At 46.7% G+C, this 20,155-nt stretch overlaps 1 protein-coding gene across 1 annotated transcript; it reads left to right on the top strand.

Moving 5' to 3' along the window:
- The first annotated feature begins 5,410 nt into the window (after positions 1 to 5,410).
- Positions 5,411 to 8,636, top strand: LOC119323686 (putative F-box/LRR-repeat protein At3g28410). Its single transcript, XM_037597385.1, has 4 exons — positions 5,411 to 5,540; positions 6,986 to 7,810; positions 7,892 to 8,047; positions 8,140 to 8,636. The coding sequence occupies exons 1-4, from the start codon at positions 5,436 to 5,438 to the stop codon at positions 8,551 to 8,553; spliced, it is 1,500 nt and encodes a 499-aa protein (XP_037453282.1). The 5' UTR covers positions 5,411 to 5,435; the 3' UTR covers positions 8,554 to 8,636.
- The last annotated feature ends 11,519 nt before the right edge of the window (positions 8,637 to 20,155 follow it).

Below are 20,155 nucleotides of genomic sequence, written 5' to 3'. Positions count from 1 at the left end.
TCCGGCTGGGGGGGGGGGGGTGTTAGCGTATGTATATTGCATGTACTCTGTAACTCACTTTTGTATGACTGAGTCTAGCCATGCCTGGCCTGCGTGCCACCATTGCAGGGGCGTTGGGCAGACTCCCTTTGCATATATGTTGTAACCTGTAACTCCTATGCATCAATCAAGGAAGATAGTTTCCAACTAATTATGGTCCAACCAAATGCGCTTTGACAATAAAGTTTGCGGAAAAAGTCATTTTAATAATCACAATTATCTCCTCCTTATTGTTGTTGCTTGTTTGTTGCCTATTGATCATACTGTCACTGGACTACATCCCCCGCCCTCATGTTTCTTCTGCTGCACATGGGCTGAAGAATGGATATCAATATTGTTTTACTGACATTGAGTTGTTCCTTATTGGAGTATTTTTTTTAATAATTATGCATGGATTGTACTTTAAGTACCAGCTTTACAAGGTACACTGATTGTAATTTACGTTTGGTTGGCTTTAAAGAAAGTTCTGTTGATGTATATTTTTCATTTGCGGGTAATTTTTTTTTAGAAAAGGAGAAGGACCCCCGGCCTGTGCATCTGGACAATGCATGCAGCCACTTTATTAATTGTTCACACAAGATCATACAAAGTCGTACAACAGCAAGACTAAAGCCACCGTCTAGGCAACATCCGTCGCTACTCCTAACCAGTTGATGAAGGGGCGCTGATAGTCTGGGCCTAATACCAAACAGACCTCGCATCCAAACCTAACATTTAAGACCTGAGGTCCCAACCAGGACGCCTGGCGGGTATGGGGCACTCATCGGTCCGGCGCACTCCTCAACCAGGACGCCTGCCGGGTATGAGGCCGCCGTAGCCACCTGCCACCAATCCATCTTCAGTGTTGTACTGGTGCATCTACCTTGCCCGGTCTTGCTGTCATCGACGCCACCATGGCGCCAGACAGCTCCACCGCCCTGCGCTCGCCCATCCAGCCGCATCCGTCGTCGATATGCAGCTGCACCATGCCGCCAAAACTCGTCGTCATCTATGCGGTAGATACAACGCTGCACCACCTGGCAACCTCCACACCGTCGCCACTGCTAGAGGTACTCGGAGCCCATCATCCACAGCATCTCTCCCCTGAACAGCAAGTCCTCCAAAGACGGCGCCTCCATGGAGGATACGACGCGCAGGACGTCGCCGCCACCAAATCTAGACTGAATTTTGGACTTTCGTCCGGGAGGGGTTCAGAGGTGGATAGGAGAGACCTTGGCTTCGCCTCCACGAAGGATAACGGCATCGAGTGACGTCACCGATGCCGGGCCGGCCTAGCTGACCAAAGTTTCCTCCGGTCCCCATCCTATGCCAACAAACCTCCGTCTGCTCCGGATCCGGCAACGAGCCACAATCCAAAACCTGCGAAGATGCAAGAGCCATGGGGCTCGACCTGCCAGAAAGGAGGATCGAGATGAACCCATTATTTGAGAGGTTGCAGCATTACAATTCCTATGAATAGATTCAGAAAGTTCATCTGGACAGGAGCCTATCCAAACTGCAGTACAACCTTCCGTGCGACCAAACTTGGCCATGAGGTGGCAGCCAGCATTCTGGCAGCGAGCGATCTAGGCGATGGAGATCAACTGGTCGGAAATCATCAACTGTTTTACTTACTCCACAAGATGTATACAACATAAGTTTCATACAAAAGCTTGAAGATTGGTTTATTTGGCAAGACTCCCAAGTCGTAGAGTGAACAGGGTAATTGTGCACATTCTAAACTGATTCATTTTGGCTGCCTTCACATGTTTTGATGATAGCCTCGCTCTTCTAGAGAAGAGATGTAACTTAGACATGCATGTATATATTCTCATACGGGTAGTCCGCCTTGCACACTCCACGTCAAACTGCGTGGTTTATTTCCTGGAAAACAAAACTGTGTGGTTTATGAATCTCCCAAACTTGATTTTCAATTGACGTAATTGGACTTCGTGAAAAGGATAGTGTGTTGGGGCTGAATCTCTCAACCCCTCTTCTTCCTCTCGGTGTTGCTTCTCACAACACACACACACCAATGGAGCCACAAGTATTTGGTGCCGAGCTGCCTCACACAGCCGCCGGCCTTTTCTTCTCTCTATTCTCTTGTCAAAAAGAAACATGCTTACAACTCTTAAGTAGTACACACGCACGCACACAACCTGGCCGTAACCCTCGGCCACTAACAACACGACCATGCACTAACCCACGCCTAGCTCAACTAACTTCATGCATGCACTGTAACAAACCACTAGCTACTTGCCCGTTCTCCACAACTCACGCAGCTTCCGGCCAGATAACTTGTGCAGCCCGTTGCCTCATGCAGCACCGCTTCGCACGGCACATCGGCCTCTCGCCATACATGATTTTTCTTGGCTGAAACCACCAGCTCGTACGCGTCGCACGTACTTCTGCACACGCTATACTGACACCTATCTCATGCAGAACTAAAAATGTAAATGCAGATACAAAATATCAAGATTAAATCTAACATTCAACCTCCTAATCTTGATATCCATTCTTCACGCAGAAACTTCATAGGAGAGCCGGTCCGTCGCTGCCGTAGCCGGCCAGCAGTGCCTTCTCCTCGTTCTCCTTCTTCTTCTCCGGACACTCCCAAGCAAAATGTCCAAAGTCATCACAGTTATAACATTGTACCTCGCTCTTGTCTCTGCGCCCTCCACCACGGCCATGTCCGCGGCCACGGCCACGGCCACCGCGGCCGCGTCCTCGCGATGAGTCATGCCCTCTCGCCATGAGGAGCTGCTCTTCTTTATGTGTCGTCTCCCGCCCCTTGACGAGCTCCTCGTGCGCCTTGAGTGAACCAATGGCCTCCTCCATGGCCATCTTGTTGGTGTCGCCGAACAATGCAATCGATAACGCAACGTGGATGAACTTGTTGGAGACGGCTCGGAGAAGCTTCTTCACGACATATTTCTCCTCCATCGCATCACCAAGCTCACGGATGCGCCCCACGAGCGTCGTGAACCTCGCCGCGAAATCATCCACGGACTCCGCATCACCCATCTTGAGGCCATCAAATTCCGAGCGCAAGGATTGAACCCTCGCCTCTCGGACGCGCTCGACGCCCACATGCATGGAGCGTAGCGCCGCCCACACATCGGCTGCGGTCTCCTTCTCCGCAACTCGCAGCAGCGTCGAGTCGTCGATGGACTGGGAGATGATCGTCATGGCCATCTCCTCCTTGCCCTTGTCGACCTCCGATGAGGCCTCGCGATCAACGGCACCCCACGCGCCGTTGGCGCGCAAGAGGTACTTCATCCTCATCGCCCATGCCGCGTAGTTCGTCCTCGTGAGCAGCCGGAATGGGAACTTCCCCGCCGCCGCCGTCGTCGCCGTCGCGGCAGCCGCCATCGCCGCCGAGTCGCTCGGCACCAACGCTCCACTCGCTGAAGAGTCACGCGGCATCGTCTTCGTCATCACCTAGCTCTGATACCAAATGTTGGGGCTGAATCTCTCAACCCCTCTTCTTCCTCTCGGTGTTGCTTCTCACAACACACACACACCAATGGAGACACAAGTATTTGGTGCCGAGCTGCCTCACACAGCCGCCGGCCTTTTCTTCTCTCTATTCTCTTGTCAAAAAGAAACATGCTTACAACTCTTAAGTAGTACACACGCACGCACACAACCTGGCCGTAACCCTCGGCCACTAACAACACGACCATGCACTAACCCACGCCTAGCTCAACTAACTTCATGCATGCACTGTAACAAACCACTAGCTACTTGCCCGTTCTCCACAACTCACGCAGCTTCCGGCCAGATAACTTGTGCAGCCCGTTGCCTCATGCAGCACCGCTTCGCACGGCACATCGGCCTCTCGCCATACATGATTTTTCTTGGCTGAAACCACCAGCTCGTACGCGTCGCACGTACTTCTGCACACGCTATACTGACACCTATCTCATGCAGAACTAAAAATGTAAATGCAGATACAAAATATCAAGATTAAATCTAACATAGTGTACTAGAATATGATTATCTTACTTCTAGACCATATGAAGTTGAACTAGAGTTTTGTTTAATTCATTTCAACCTGAGGTTCATTTGTAATCTTTTTAAAACTTTATAATTGGTTTACATACCATTTTTGTGTAATGGTCAACTATGAAAATGCAGATATGTCAACTATTAGACGGGAAAAACAATAGAATAATGATTTTTTGTAAAGTACAAAATAGTGCTTAGAACTCACTTGAAATTTGCCCTTTTTAGATGAAAATGTTTTGCAAATCAATGGTTATTTAACTTAGAATGATCTTTAGATATTACCTCTTGTTAGAAACAAACTAATTTGTGCAGCTATTACCAAGCCTCACGCAACTGGCTCCTCCCAAAACCTAGGGTTCCTCTATCTCCCGCCGGCGCCGCCGCCGGTCCACCTCATCTCTCGTGGCCATAGGGCCATGGCGGCGCGGTGGATCCTGGTCCTTGCCAGTGGGAGGGCTCCAGTTTTAGGTGTTTCTTTGAGTTTTGTTAGAGTTTGTGTCCTGCTCAGGAAGTCGAGACGACGGCAACTCCCTAAAGATGGAATAAAGTTCTTCCAGCCCAGGCTCCGTCCCGGTGGCGCGTCTAGCATCGTTGGTAGGCGTGTGGAGATGTGTCTTCAGCGGATCTGTCCTTGATGGATTTGCTCGGATTTGGTCGTAGTTTGCCTATATTCGTGTGTCTTCGGGTTAGATCTTTCCAATCTGCGCCACTCTTCAACGGCTGCGGTAACTGTTCTGGTGCGCTGGTCCTACGGTGGCTTAGCATGGCGACTTCCCGAGTGTCCACTACAACAAATTTTGCCGGGCACCAATGAGGGAGGGGTGATTACGGGGGCGCATCTTCGACTCGCTTCAGTGCTTGTAGTCGTCCCTAGGTGGTCTAGGGATCTGGATGTAATTTTTATTATTTCCGGTGTTCATTGTAGTAGGGTAAATGAAGATGAATAGATCGGAATTTTTTTCCGCAAACAAAAACAAACTAATTTATGTGCATTAGTCGAGACGTGCATTGCACAATGCACATTTACTAGTATACAGAGAAAAGAATAGGAAAGATAGCCGCACCTAAAAAGAAAAGGAAAAGGAAAGATAGCCGCACCTAGGGTTTTGCCTATTCTGTTTCGGTGCAAGTAGATAGCCCCGCCCGACCGCTCCGGCGCCGGCTCGAATTTGAGTTGGAAACGGAACCAAAAACAAAGATTTATAATGAGATGAGAGGAGAGCTGGAGAAAAGTCGAGATCTGAAGGAGGTGTCGAGATCCGAAGTGGTTGGTTTCTCGGCCAGATCCCTCATCCATGGGGCTGTTTGCGCTCAACAGGCTCATGCCTCCGCAGCGCGACCGGCAGCGGCGTCGGCATCAAACTCATGACCATCCTCCTTTTGTTTCCCCCGTCTCAGGTCGGCTTATGGCCTCATTGACGACGGGTAAAAGGAAGGGATCGCCCGGTCAACAAGATGACGATTCTCAATCTGGCAAAATTAAGAGAATGGCAATCCCAGAGCTCCCTGAGGTAACGGAGGCGTTCATTTTTTCATTTTTTCAAGCATAATGTCACTGGGACTACTCTAAAAGGACTAATTCTCGGGACTACTCTAAAAGGACTAATTCTCGGGACTATGCTAGATTAGCTGCATATTATTACGATTTGAAAACAGAGAAAAGATCCTTTTGGTCACATATTAATGTTGTAACAGAGAGAAGTTATTTTTGGTCACATCCTACTACTTATAACACAAAAAAGATGATTTTTTTTACTCAACCAATGAGAAACTGGACAATTTGTTATAGCTGTAGCTGCTCTCTCTGCAAAGCATGGTAACGTGTCCAACACAGCTTTTTAGAATTTCGTGCGCAATTTAGGTGCTTTGGTACTAATAACTGAGTGATTTAGTAATTGCTACCTCCCTTCATTTTTACAAGGTGCAGTTTTGCACTCCAAAATCCAAATTCACACTTTCATCAACAACTAGTGTAATACCATTGTGAGTGCCTCAAAATGATACAGTTGGGTTCTTATATAAAATGCACTCGCTCATCATTATGATTTTGTAACTATCACCAAACCATTATGATTTGATTTAGTATGTCTTGTAAAAGTGAACAGAAAGCTTTGATTAGCACTATGAAGCTAGTGTTGCGCTGTAACAAAGTTCATGCGATAATTGATTGGGATATTCATCACAGAAATTTAAAAAATGGTTCATCTTTCCACCTGCTGCAGAACCTTTTCCAAAATATTTGATTCTGCTATTGTGGTACCCAAATCTACAAAAAATATCAAAACTTTCACAATTGCACTATAGATGCTGTAGGGTTGATTTTTAGCTTTTGTGCAATTTGTGCTACCTAAAGCTATTTATGAATTGAACTCTGCATTTTCTGCCTTTTTTCTCTTTATCTTCATGGTCTTCTTGAACAATTATCTCTTCATCTTAGTTGCCCAGGTTCATGTTTTCCATGCAATGTCAGTGTCATTTCATAGACTTCCATCTGTTTAACTTTTCAGTTTTGATATGCTATTTGTACCCTATGCTGAAATTACATATTCATTTCTGTTTTTAACCCATTTATAAACATTTATAAACATATTATTGCACAATAACATACTCCAAATTGCACAGAAACATCATTGTTGGGTGGCAACTGATGCAAGCAAAAGTATATTTCATGAAGTAGTTAATTGGTGTGAGCTGTTAGCAACTGTCTCCCCCTCGTCCTCCACCTCCAAAAAGCCAGTAATAATGTTAGAAAAAAAAAATTCTCTATGCATTGCTGAGTTTAACCTAGCACAGTTGCGTTCCTTTGCACTATCTACCTATGTAAATCAGTGCACCCTGTGAAGGGCTACCTGGGTACAATGTATTCGTGTGGTTCTACTGTTTTTCTTTCTCCAATTGTACCATTGACCTTACACTTCCAATTTTGATCTTTTATCCAATTCTTGTGTGTGTGCAGGACATATTGCTTCGTATACACTCCTTAATGCCAATGCGTGAAGCTGCTCGTGCTGCTTGCCTATCTCAAGCCTTTTTACATTCCTGGAGATGTCATTCCAATCTCGTATTTAATAAGTATACAATTGGCTTGAAGAGTGCGAGTGGCGAGAAGTTCCACCACAAGGTTGACTGCATTCTCAGGAAACACAAAGGCAGCTTGAAAACATTCAAGCTTGAGTACAATGAAATGAATGGGCTCAATGACTTCAGTTATTTTGACCGTTGGCTTCAGATTGCTCTTAAGCCTGGGCTTGAAGAACTCACCTTCGTGTTGTCTGAAACTGAAACAATGAGAAAATACAACTTCCCGTGCGCTCTTTTATCTGACAGGGTTGGAAACTCACTTAGGCACCTTTCACTTCGTTTTTGTGACCTCCATCCCACAGTTGAACTTGGCCCCTTGAGAAGCCTGACAAGGCTGTGCCTGTGCTGTGTGAGCATTACGTGGAATGAGTTAGAGTGCCTTCTTTCCAACTCTCCTGCTTTGGAGCTATTAGATCTTACTAGGTGCGCTGAGATTAAGTGTCTGAAGTTATCTTGTGCCCTGCAGCGCCTCATTGTGCTTAGTGTTTTAGAATGCGAGAGATTGACAGTGATAGAGAGCAAAGCACCGAATCTCTCTAGTCTTTACCTTAGAGGAAGCAGCTTAGACTTCTCACTTGTGGAAACATTGCAAATGAAGGAATTATACTTGCAACAAGACAACCTTATCCGTGATGCCTGTGCCAAGCTGCCACCCATGCTGCCAAATATTGAAACTCTTGCCATAGAATCACCGTGGGAGGTATATATTCTCTGCAATATGCAGGTTACATTAGTCATCCCTGGTATAGTGTATCTGATACATGTCATTTTTTGTTTGCAGGTGGTCGATGCACCAATGCTGCCTACCAAATTCCTCTACCTTAAGCACCTGAACGTTAATTTGAGAACAGGAACAATCGAGTACCGGCCATATGACTATTTTTCTCTGGTTTCTTTCCTGGATGCTTCTCCTTCCTTGGAGACTTTGAAATTAGATGTAAGGCGCTGGCGCTGTTTATTCATTTCATCCTGCAAAGCATCTGGGTCCGTTTAACTCAAATAATTATTATCCTTTCTATCTATTGTCAGGTGACTCAGTTGCGTATGTTGCACAAGTCAATTTTTGCTGATTCTCAACTGAGGCACATGCCTGAACACCGCCATAGCTGCCTCAAGAGCGTGAAGATCAGTGGTTTCAGCTCTGCGAAGTGCTTGATTGAACTGACATGTTATATTCTCAAGAACGCGGTGTCACTTGAGTGTCTTACATTGGACACCATTTATGGGCATAGGTGTTATGATGACGGCAAGTACGATTGGTGTATGCCCATGGGGGTTGGTATTCTCATGGAAACCCCCAGGGCACTCTCGGCTATCAGAACATACATTGAGAATGAAGTTCCATCTACAGTTAAGTTAACTGTTATGGAGCCTTGCAGCCAATGCCATGCTAAAGCATTACGGCGGGCATTATCACAGTCGTGCAATGCCGTTTCCATTTAATTTTAGCTAACTGCTCCCCTGTTCAGAGCCATTTATGGCTGTGGCCCAATGTAACAAAATGTAAACTTATTATAGGACCATGTTTTTTTTTCTCCTGAAGCATCAGACCTTTTCAATGTCTAGTTTTTGTAGTGTTTTGTTTGTAGGGATTAGTTGACAGTTTATTTTTGTTTGGGCCAGTGTTGAAATATTCAGTCACAAGATGTGGTGTTGTGTTTTGTTTCTCAGGCTATTGTTACTATCAGCAGCAACAGCTTGGCGCCCCGGTTTTGTTGATCACGCTCACAATACTGAGTCTGACCGTGCGGCTCATAGAGGCCGTGAACTAGAGATAGGAAGGGCAAGTAAGGGAAATGACCTTGTTCTGTTAAGTGAAAGTGTATCAATTCATTTTGCTTCTACCGGCTAGCAAATTTGCTCCACATCAACTGTTTTTTTTCTTTCAATTTGGTGAGATTTGTATCCAACATGACACTTTATTTTGCATCCTCCAAGCACAATGGAGATGCCTGTCTTCCAACATTACAATTTCATCCTCCGGTCAAACATTTTTTTACAATTGTTATGGACACTTTAAGAAAAACATTTAAATTGAACTTGTCTTCCAAATAAATTGGTATATGCATCCGAATAAATATGAGTTTGCATCCAAAGAAATGAGCATTTGCTTCCATAGAATATGGAATCTGAATGCATGGAAATCAGGATTTGCATTCGTACAACAAAAATGACGCCCTGCTTTCACAGATATATATTTTGCTTCCAAATCATTATGTTACGAATCTGAGTCCATAGAAATCAGGATTTGCATCCGTACAACAAAAATGATGCCCACCCCCTGAATTTCAGCCGTGGTGGGGCCCAACCTCCCCCAATCTCTCAAATCCTATTAGCCTCTGATTAATTAAGTCCGTAAACCTCGTAAACTAATCCCCGTGGCTCATTATGCTACGGAAATGTTCGCTAACAAAAGGTTTGATTTGGCTACGTCGCCTGCCACTGTCGCAAACTTTCTCTCTTTGTTTATGCTGGTCCCACTACCTCGTGTCGCGTCTAATTAGAGGAAGACATCCTTTTATATCGTTCCTGCATTCACATGACAACCATTAGGATTTATTTTTTGTGTGGGAGCCATCGGGACTGAAATCATATTAGCAGTACTTTGTACTCATACATATGATTCACTACCAAGATTGCATTAGCACTTCCCCCACAAGAAAAAGATATTGCATTGACATTTATTCCCTCTGTCCCAAATTAGTTGTCTACACCCACATCTAAACAAATCTAAAACAACTTTTTTTTTGAAAGATCCTGCCAGTGTTGGCTTTGCATTATCATATGCACACTAGTAGAAAACATGGCTTTGGTTCAGGCCAGAAAACGGCATTAATCCCGGTTCTCCTATGAACCGGGACCAATGAGTGCATCAGTCCCGGTTTGTGAGGCCAGGGCGCCGGCCGGGCCTCGAGGCTCATTGGTCCCGGTTCGTCTGACTCCTTTGGTCCCGGTTCCAAACACGAACCGGGACCAATGGGCGTCGCTCCTGGCGCAGCACCGTTAGTCCCGGTTGGTGGCTGGAACCGAGACTAAAGGTCAGTCTTCTGTCCCTGTTCTAGCCACCAACCGGGACTAAAGACATGCCTATATATACCCTCGCCCCTGCTGAGGGAGTCCTGGATTCGGGGGTCCTCATGTGTCTGGCCCAGGAGTATGGGCCAGGGTGGATGGGCCGTTCAAGATCAAGTTGGAGATTATTCTCCGTGTCCGGATGGGACTTATCTATACGTAAGCGGCAAGACTAGAGTCCGGGTGTTCCCTTCCCTTATGAACCGACCTTGTATAAACCCTAGGCCCCTCCGGTGTGTATATAAACGGGAGGGGTTAGTCCGTAGAGGCTAACCTTCATTACTGCCATCAGAGTACTCATAGGCTAGACATCTAGGGTTTAACCATTACGATCTCGAGGTAGATCAACTCTTGTAATCTTCCTTCGAATATAATCAAGCAAGAGTAGGATTTTACCTCCTTTAAGAGGGCCCGAACCTGGGTAAACACTATGTCCCCTGGTCCCATGTTACCATCGATCCTTAGACGCACAACTTGGGCCCCCTACCCAAGATCTGCCGGTTTTGACACTAACATTGGTGCTTTCATTGAGAGCTCTGTCGTGCTGTCTACAGAAGCAATCTATGGCTCGCCTAGTCATCAACAACAATATCACTTCTGGAGGGTGCCTGGCCTCTGGGCAGACCCTCCAGTTCGACGGTTTCACCGTAGGAGCTTGCACGGCCGTCGAGCCCGTAACAATCCCCACGGCCGCCGGACACCGTCTTCGCATCGGCCCCAAGTACTCCAAAAAGTTGGATCCGGCGGTCTTGTCTTTAAACGAACTTCTGGACCGCATCGCCGCCCTGAGGGTCTCAATGGACTATGATCGGATCGGGCTCAAGCCTGACCGGAGGGAAATTAATCACCCACCGATCACCCATCTTGTAGCGGTCATTGAGGAACCGGCCAAAGACACTTCCCTCCCTACATTAAAGACTAAGTATGTTCTAGATGGTTAAGTTTCCTAATCATAGACATGAGTTGTCATTTGATTAACGGGATCACATCATTAGGAGAATGATGTGATTGACTTGACCCATTCCGTTAGCTTAGCACTTGATTGTTTAGTATGTTGCTATTGCTTTCTTCATGACTTATACATGTTCCTATAACTATGAGATTATGCAACTCCCGTTTACCGGAGGAACACTTTGTGTGCTACCAAACCTCACAACGTAACTGGCTTATTATAAAGGTGCTCTACAGGTGTCTCCGAAGGTATTTGTTGGGTTGGCGTATTTCAAGATTAGGATTTGTCACTCCGATTGTCGGAAAGGTATCTCTGGTCCCACTCGGTAATGCACATCACTATAAGCCTTGCAAGCATCATAACTAATGAGTTAGTTACAGGATGATGTATTACGGAATGAGTAAAGAGACTTGCCGGTAACGAGATTGAACTAGGTATTGAGATACCGACGATCGAATCTCGGGCAAGTAACATACTAATGACAAAGGGAACAACGTATGTTGCGGTTTGACCGATAAAGATCTTCGTAGAATATGTAGGAGCCAATATGAGCATCCAGGTTCCGCTACTGGTTATTGACAAGAGACGTGTCTTGGTCATGTCTACATAGTTCTCGAACCCGTAGGGTCCGCACGCTTAAACTTAGATGATAGTTATATTATGAGTTTATGTGTTTTGATGTACCGAAGGTTGATTGGAGTCCGGGATGTGATCACGGACATGACGAGGAGTATGAAAATGGTTGAGACATGAAGATCGATGTATTGGACGACTATATTTGGACACCGGAAAGGTTCCGGGTGAGATTGGCACAATACCGGGGCTCCGGGAGGTATATGGGCCTTAATGGGCTTTAGTGGAAAGGAGGGGAAAGGATCAAGGGAGGCCCCCCAAGCCCAATCCGAATTGGGAGGGGGGCCGCCCCCCCTTTCCTTCCTCCCTCCTTCCTCTTCCTTCCCTCTCCCTCTCCAAATGGGAAAGGGAGGAGTCCTACTCCCGGTGGGAGTAGGACTCCACCCCTTGGGCGCGCATCCTCCCCTTGGCCGGCCCCCTCCTCCACTCCTTTATATACGAGGGAGGGGGCACCCAATAGACACAACAATTGATCATTGATCTCTTAGCCGTGTGCGGTGCCCCCCTCCACCATAGTCCTCCTCGATAATATCGTAGCGGTGCTTAGGCGAAGCCCTGCGCCGGTAGAACATCATCCTCGTCACCACGCCGTCGTGCTGACGGAACTCTCCCTCGACACTCAGTTGGATCCGAGTTCGAGGGACGTCATCGATCTGAACGTGTGCAAGAACTCGGAGGTGCCGTGCTTTCGGTGCTTGATCGGTCGGGCCGTGAAGACGTACGACCACATCAACCGCGTTGTGCTAACGCTTCTGCTTTCGGTCTACGAGGGTACGTGGACACACTCTCCCCTCTAATTGCTATGCATCACCATGATCTTGCGTGTGCGTAGAATTTTTTTTGAAATTACTACGTTCCCCAACAATGGTATCAGAGCCTAGGTTTTATGCGTTGATGTTATATGCACGAGTAGAACACAAGTGAGTTGTGGGCGATACAAGTCATATTGCTTACTAGCATGTCATACTTTGATTCAGCGGAATTGTTGGATGAAGCGGCCCGTACCGACATTACGCGTACGCATACGCGAGACTGGTTCTACCGACGTGCTTTGCACACAGGTGGCTGGCGGGTGTCAGTTTCTCCAACTTTAGTTGAACCGAGTGTGGTTACTCCCGGTCCTTGAGAAGGTTAAAATAGCACTAACTTGACGAACTATCATTGTGATTTTGATGCGTAGGTAAGAACGGTTCTAGCTCAGCCCGTAGTAGCCACATAAACTTGGAACAACAAAGTAGAGGACGTCTAACTTGTTTTTGTAAGGCATGTCGTGATGTGATATGGTCAAGGCATGATGCTATATTTTATTGTATGAGATATTCATGTTTTTTAACTGAGTTATCGGTAACTGGCAGGAGCCATATGGTTGTCGCTTTATTGTATGCAATGCAATTGCCCTATAATTGCTTTACTTTATCACTAAGCGGTAGCGATAGTCGTAGAAGCAATAGTTGGCGAGACGACAACAATGCTACGATGGAGATCAAGTTGTCGCGCCGGTGACGATGGTGATCATGACGGTGCTTCGGAGATGGAGATCACAAGCACAAGATGATGATGGCCATATCATATCACTTATATTGATTGCATGTGATGTTTATCTTATATGCATCTTATCTTGCTTTGATTGACGGTAGCATTATAAGATGATCTCTCACTAAATTTCAAGATAAAAGTGTTCTCCCTGAGTATGGAACATTGCCAAAGTTCGTCGTGCCTAGACACCACGTGATGATCGGGTGTGATAAGCTCTACGTCCATCTACAACGGGTGCAAGCCAGTTTTGCACACGCAGAATACTCAGGTTAAACTTGACGAGCCTAGCATATGCAGATATGGCCTCGGAACACTGAGACCGAAAGGTCGAGCGTGAATCATATATTAGATATGATCAACATAGTGATGTTCACCATTGAAAACTACTCCATTTGATGTGATGATCGGTTATGGTTTAGTTGATTTGGATCACGTGATCACTTAGATGATTAGAGGGATGTCTATCTAAGTGGGAGTTCTTAAGTAATATGATTAATTGAACTTAAATTTATCATGAACTTAGTCCTGGTAGTATTTTGCAAATTATGTTGTAGACCAAAAACCTAATTCCACCGCCGCAACCTTCTGTATCCACGGGATCCCATCTTGGGGCCTGTTCCGGAGCTCCGCCGGAGGGGGCATCCACCACAGAGGGCTTCTACATCAACACCATGGCCCCTCCGATGAAGTGTGAGTAGTTTACTTCAGACCTTCGGGTCCATAGCTAGTAGCTAGATGGCTTCTTCTCTCTTTTTCGATCTCAATACAATGTTCTCCCCCTCTCTCGTGGAGATCTATTCGATGTAATCTTCTTTTTGCGGTGTGTTTGTTGAGACCGATGAATTGTGGGTTTATGATCCAGCTTATCTATGAATAATATTTGAATCTTCTCTGAATTCTTTTATGTATGATTGAGTTATCGTTGCAAGTCTCTTCGAATTATCCGTTTGGTTTGGCCAACTAGATTGGTAGTTCTTGCAATGGGAGAAGTGTTTAGCTTTGGGTTCAATCTTGCGGTGTCCTTTCCCAGTGACAGAAGGGGCAGCAAGGCACGTATTGTATTGTTGCCATCGAGGATAACAAGATGGGGTTTTTATCATATTGCATGAATTTATCCCTCTACATCATTTCATCTTGCTTAAGGCGTTACTCTATTTTTAACTTAATACTCTAGATGCATGCTGGATAGCGGTTGATGAGTGGAGTAATAGTAGTAGATGCAGAATCGTTTCGATCTACTTGTCTTGGACGTGATGCCTATATACATGATCATACCTCGATATACTCATAATTATGCTCAATTCTGTCAATTGCTCAACAGTAATTTGTTCACCCACCGTAGAATATCTATGCTCTTGAGAGAAGCCACTAGTGAAACCTCTGGCCCCCGGGTCTATTCTCATCATATCAATATCCATTACTTTATTACTTGCTTTGTTTTTACTTTGCCTTTTACTTTTCACTTTGCATCTATATACCAAAAATACCAAAAATATTATTTATCATCTCTATCAGATCTCACTCTCGTAAGTGACCGTGAAGGGATCGACAACCCCTAACCGCGTTGGTTGCGAGGAGCTATCGTTTTGTGTAGGTACGAGGGACTTGTGCGTGGTCTCCTACTGGATTGATAACTTGGTTCTCAAAAACTGAGGGAAATACTTACGCTACTTTGCTGCATCATCCTCTCCACTTCGGGGAAATCCAACGCAGTGCTCAAGAGGTACCAGCCACCTGTGTGCAAAGCACGTCGGTAGAACCTGCCTCGCGTAAGCGTACACGTAATGTCGGTCCGGGCCACTTCATCCAACAATGCCGCCGAACCAAAGAATGACATGCTGGTAAGAAGTATGACTTGTATCGCCCACAACTCACTTGTGTTCTACTCGTGCATATAACATCTACGCATAAAACCAGGCTCTGATGCCACTGTTAGGGAACGTATTAATTTCAAAAAATTTCCTACGCACACGCAAGATCATGGTGATGCATAGCAACGAGAAGGGAGAGTGTTGTCCACGTACCCTCGTAGACCGAAAGCGGAAGCGTTAGCACAATGCGGTTGATGTAGTCGTACGTCGTCACGATCCGACCGATCAAGTACCGAACGCAGGGCACCTCCGAGTTTAGCACACGTTAAGCTCGATGACGTCCCTCAAACTCCGATCCAGCCGAGCTTTGAGGGAGAGTTCCGTCAGCACGACGGCGTGGTGACGATGATGATGTTCTACCGATGCAGGGCTTCGCCTAAGCACCGCTACGATATTATCGATGTAGACTATGGTGGAGGGGGGCACTGCACATGGCTAAGAGACCTCAAGGATCAATTGGTGTGTCTATGGGGTGCCCCCTCCTCCGTATATAAAGGGGGGAGGAGGAGAGGGCCGACCAAGGGGAGAGGCGCGCCCAAGGGGGGGCAATCCTAGTCCAAGTAGGTTTGCCCCCCCTTACCTATTCCAAGTAGGAGAAGGGGGAAGGAGGAGGTGGAGAGAAGGAAGGAGAAGGGGGGGGGCGCCGCCCCCTTCCCTTTCCTAATTCGGATTGGGGCAAGGGGGGCCGCGCGCCACCTCCTCGCCTCCCTCTCTCCTTTCCACTAAGGGCCATAAGGCCCAATAGCTTCCTGGGGGGGGGAGGGGGGGGTTCCCGTAACCCCCGGTACTCCGATATATATCCGATAACCCCCGGAACTATTCCGGTGTCCGAATATAGTCGTCCAATATATCAATTTTCATGTCTCGACCATTTAGAGACTCCTCGTCATGTCCGTGATCACATCTGGGACTCCGAACTACCTTCGGTACATCAAAACAAATAAACTCATAATATAACCGTCATCTAACTTTAAGCGTGCGGACCCTACGGGTTCGAGAACTATGTAGACATGACCGAGACACGTCTCAAGTCAATAACCAATAGCGGAACCTGGATGCTCATATTGGCTCCTACATATTCTACGAAGATCTTTATCGGTCAAATCGCATAACAACATACGTTGTTCCTTTTGTCATCGGTATGTTACTTGCCTGAGATTTGATCGTCGGTATCTCAATACCTAGTTCAATCTCGTTACCGGCAAGTCTCTTTACTCATTACGTAATGCATCATCCCGTAACTAACTCATTAGCTACATTGCTTGCAAGGCTTATAGTGATGTGCATTACCGAGAGGGCCTAGAGATACCTCTCCGACAATCGGAGTGACAAATCCTAATCTCGAAATACGTCAACTCAACAAGTACCTTCGGAGACACCTGTAGAGCACCTTTATAATCACCCAGTTACGTTGTGACGTTTGGTATCACACAAAGTGTTCCTCCGGTAAGCGGGAGTTACATAATCTCATAGTCATAGGAAGATGTATAAGTCATGAAGAAAGCAATAGCAACATACTAAACGATCAAGTGCTAAGCTAACGGAATGGGTCAGGTCAATCACATCATTCTCCTAATGATGTGATCCCGTTAATCAAATGATAACCCATGTCTATCGTTAGGAAACTTAACCATCTTTGATTCACGAGCTAGTCAAGTAGAGGCATACTAGTGACACTATGTTTGTCTATCTATTCATACATGTATTATGTTTCCGGGTAATACAATTCTAGCATGAATAATAAACATTTGTCATGATATGAGGAAATAAATAATAACTTTATTATTGCCTCTAGGGCATATTTCCTTCATGATGATGATGACGGCGACGAATCCCCCTCTCCGGAGCCCCGAATGGACTCCAGATCAGCCCTCTCGAGAGAGATTAGGGCTTGGCGGCGGCTTCGTATCAAACGCGATGAAACTTTCTCTCTGATTTTTTTCTCCGTGAAACGGAATATATAGAGTTGGAGTTGAGGTCGGTGGAGCATCAGGGGGCCCACGAGATAGGGGGCACGCCCCCCACCCTCGTGGACAGGGTGTGGGCCCCCTAGCCTTGATTCTTTTGCCAGTATTTTTTATATTTTCCAAAAGTTATCTCCGTGGATTTTCAGATCATTCCGAGAACTTCTGTTTTCTGCACAATAAACAACACCATGGCAGTTCTGCTGAAAACAACATCAGTCCGGGTTAGTTTCATTCAAATCATGCAAGTTAGGGTCCAAAACAAAGGCAAAAGTGTTTGGAAAAGTAGATACGTTGGAGACGTATCAAGTCCCAGGTGCAACGTGCCGCCGCAGAGACCACCTCCGCCTTCGCTCTTCCCGGCGGTGACCGCGGCTCCGCTAGCGGCTCTGGCCCCGGCCTGCAGGGCTCCTGTGATCGTGGCTCCAGCAGTTCCTCCGGCCGGCCACCATCCGATCGTCCACATGATCCTCACCCGCCGCAGCCGCCATCTGACCGTGGTCGCGGGCGCGGCCGTGGGTGCAGTAACTCCACTGGGAGTGGCCATCCGGCGCCCTGCCCTCGCCATTCACCGGGTATTTTTCCCCGTATGGCATGGCGCTCCCGCCGCCGCGCTTTGGTTGGGTGCCTCCAAATGCCGCCGGAGTCCTTGGCCCCCGGCTGGGCGCTCATGCTCAGGCCTACAACATGTACCAGCCGCCGCCTCTGTCGCCCTACTACCCGCCTCAGCAGCCCTCGTGGGAGCACCTCGCCATGATGAATGCCTACTATAGCAACTGCGGCTTCCCAACCAACCCTACCCCCGAGTGGTACATGGACAGTGGTGCCTCCTCACACGTCACCGGCAACTAAGGTACCTTGACCACGTCTCGTTCTTCCTTAAAGCATGTTCCTTCTACTATTCTTGTCGGCAATGGGCAACACCTTCCTGTCACGGCCACCGGATTCACCACACTTCCTCCTCACGATTTCCGTCTCACTGACATTCTTGTCTCTCCCCATGTAGTTACTAGTCTTATATCCGTTCGCAAGTTCACTACTGACAACTCTTGCTCTGTTGAATTTTTCCCTTGTGGTTTTCTTGTGAAGGACCAACGCACCCGGAAGGTTCTCATGATCTCCGCTAGTATCGGCGATCTCTACCCCTTCATTGGCAACACTCCGGTACGCGCGTCGGCCTTCCTCGCTGCTTCCCCGGCCGTGTGGCACCATCGACTTGGGCATCCTGGTGCTCATAGCTTCTCTTCCATCACACATGATTTTCTTGCTGATTGTAATAAAGCGCCCCACTCTCCATGTAGTGCTTGCCAATTAGGACGTCAACCACGTCTCCCTTTTCCTTCTTCTACTAGCAGAACATTTGCTCCTTTTAATTTAATCCAGAGCGATTTATGGACCTCACCGGTTGTAAGTTTTTCAGGCTTTCAATACTATCTTTTTGTGCTATATGATTACACACATTACTCATGGACATTTCCGTTACGCCACAAATCCGATACATCCACTGTTCTCCAACATTTCTTTGCGTTCGTCTATACACAATTCCATGTGATCATCAAAAGCATGCAATGCGGCAACGGTGGTGAATTCATCAACGCATCCCTACACTCGTTCTTTTCCTCTAACGGAGTTGCCTACCGCTTTTCCTATCCTCACACTTCTCCACAAAACAGTAAGGCCGAGCGCCTCAATCGCACAACCAACGACATCGTTCGTACTCTCCTCCTACAAGCCAATCTCACTCCTCCCTTTTGGGTTGAAGCCCTCTACACGGCCACCTACTTACTAAACTGGCGTCCCTTGATAATCCCCAAGTGCAAGGAATCATCATAGCACTTTCCAAAGATGGAAGTGATATGTATGGAGTATCGAACCAACAAGGAGCTAAAGGTAAGATCAATATTCTCTCAAGCCCTATCTGCCACTGATACGACTATACGCGCACCGAACGTTTGCTTTCAACTAGCAACGAGAAATAAAACTACGTTGTGGGTATGGAGAGGATAACTTTGCATAGTATCGGAGAGCTAAAACATAAAAGTAGGTGCTGTTATCATAGAGTTAGAATAAAATACTAAATAATATAAATAGCGAGTGTGGAATATTGATGGATCGGTGTGCGGAATTGTCCTAGGAATTTGTTAACAAGATCGATAATCACTATTGCAGTTTCATATGAGGGAGAGGCATAAGCTAACATACTTTCTCTACTTGGATCATATGCACTTATGATTGGAACTCTAGCAAGCATCCGCAACTACTAAAGATCATCAAGGTAAAACCCAACCATAGCATTAAAGCATCAAGTCCTATTTAGTCCCATACGCAACAATCCCTCTTACTCGGGTTTGTGCTTCTGTTCACTCACCAACCCACTATAAGCGAATCATGAACGTATTGCAACACCCTACAGCGGGAACCCATCACGCTTGCACAACATGGAGGGCACCATAGGATAGCACCAAAATAAAACATACAACTCATACCAATCTAGATCATCAATCAACCCAAAGACAAAAGATATCTACTCAAAACATCATAGCATGGCAACACATAATTGGATCATAATATGTGGCATAAAGCACCATGTTCAAGTAGGGATTACAGCGGTGTGCGAGAGAGTGGACCGCGTAAAATAGATGAGGATGGTGATGATGATGGTGATGTTGATGAAGACGATCACCGTGGCGATGATTCCCCTCCCGATGGCACTCCAGCACCACCGGAAGAGAGGAGGAGAGGTTCTCCCCCTTGTGCTTCCTCCTCCATGGCCTCCACCCTCTAGTCCTTGGCCTTCATGATGATGAAGACCCCTCCAGGATACTCCTCCGTGGCCACCGGTGATGATGGCCCCCTCCGGCAGGGTGCCGGAGAGGGCCCCGATTGGTTTTTCGTGGCTACAGAGGCTTGCGGCGGCGGAACTTCTGATCCAATCTCCCTTCTGGAAGTTTTAGGTACGAGAGTATATATGGCTGAAGGGGGTACGTCGGAGGATCTACGGGGGCCCCACGAGGCAG

This window comes from Triticum dicoccoides, chromosome 6B (genome assembly GCF_002162155.2).
Source record: "Triticum dicoccoides isolate Atlit2015 ecotype Zavitan chromosome 6B, WEW_v2.0, whole genome shotgun sequence".
Lineage (NCBI taxonomy): Eukaryota > Viridiplantae > Streptophyta > Magnoliopsida > Poales > Poaceae > Triticum > Triticum dicoccoides.
Note: the sequence above shows the minus strand (reverse complement) of the source record. Positions and strands in the feature narration are given on the sequence as shown.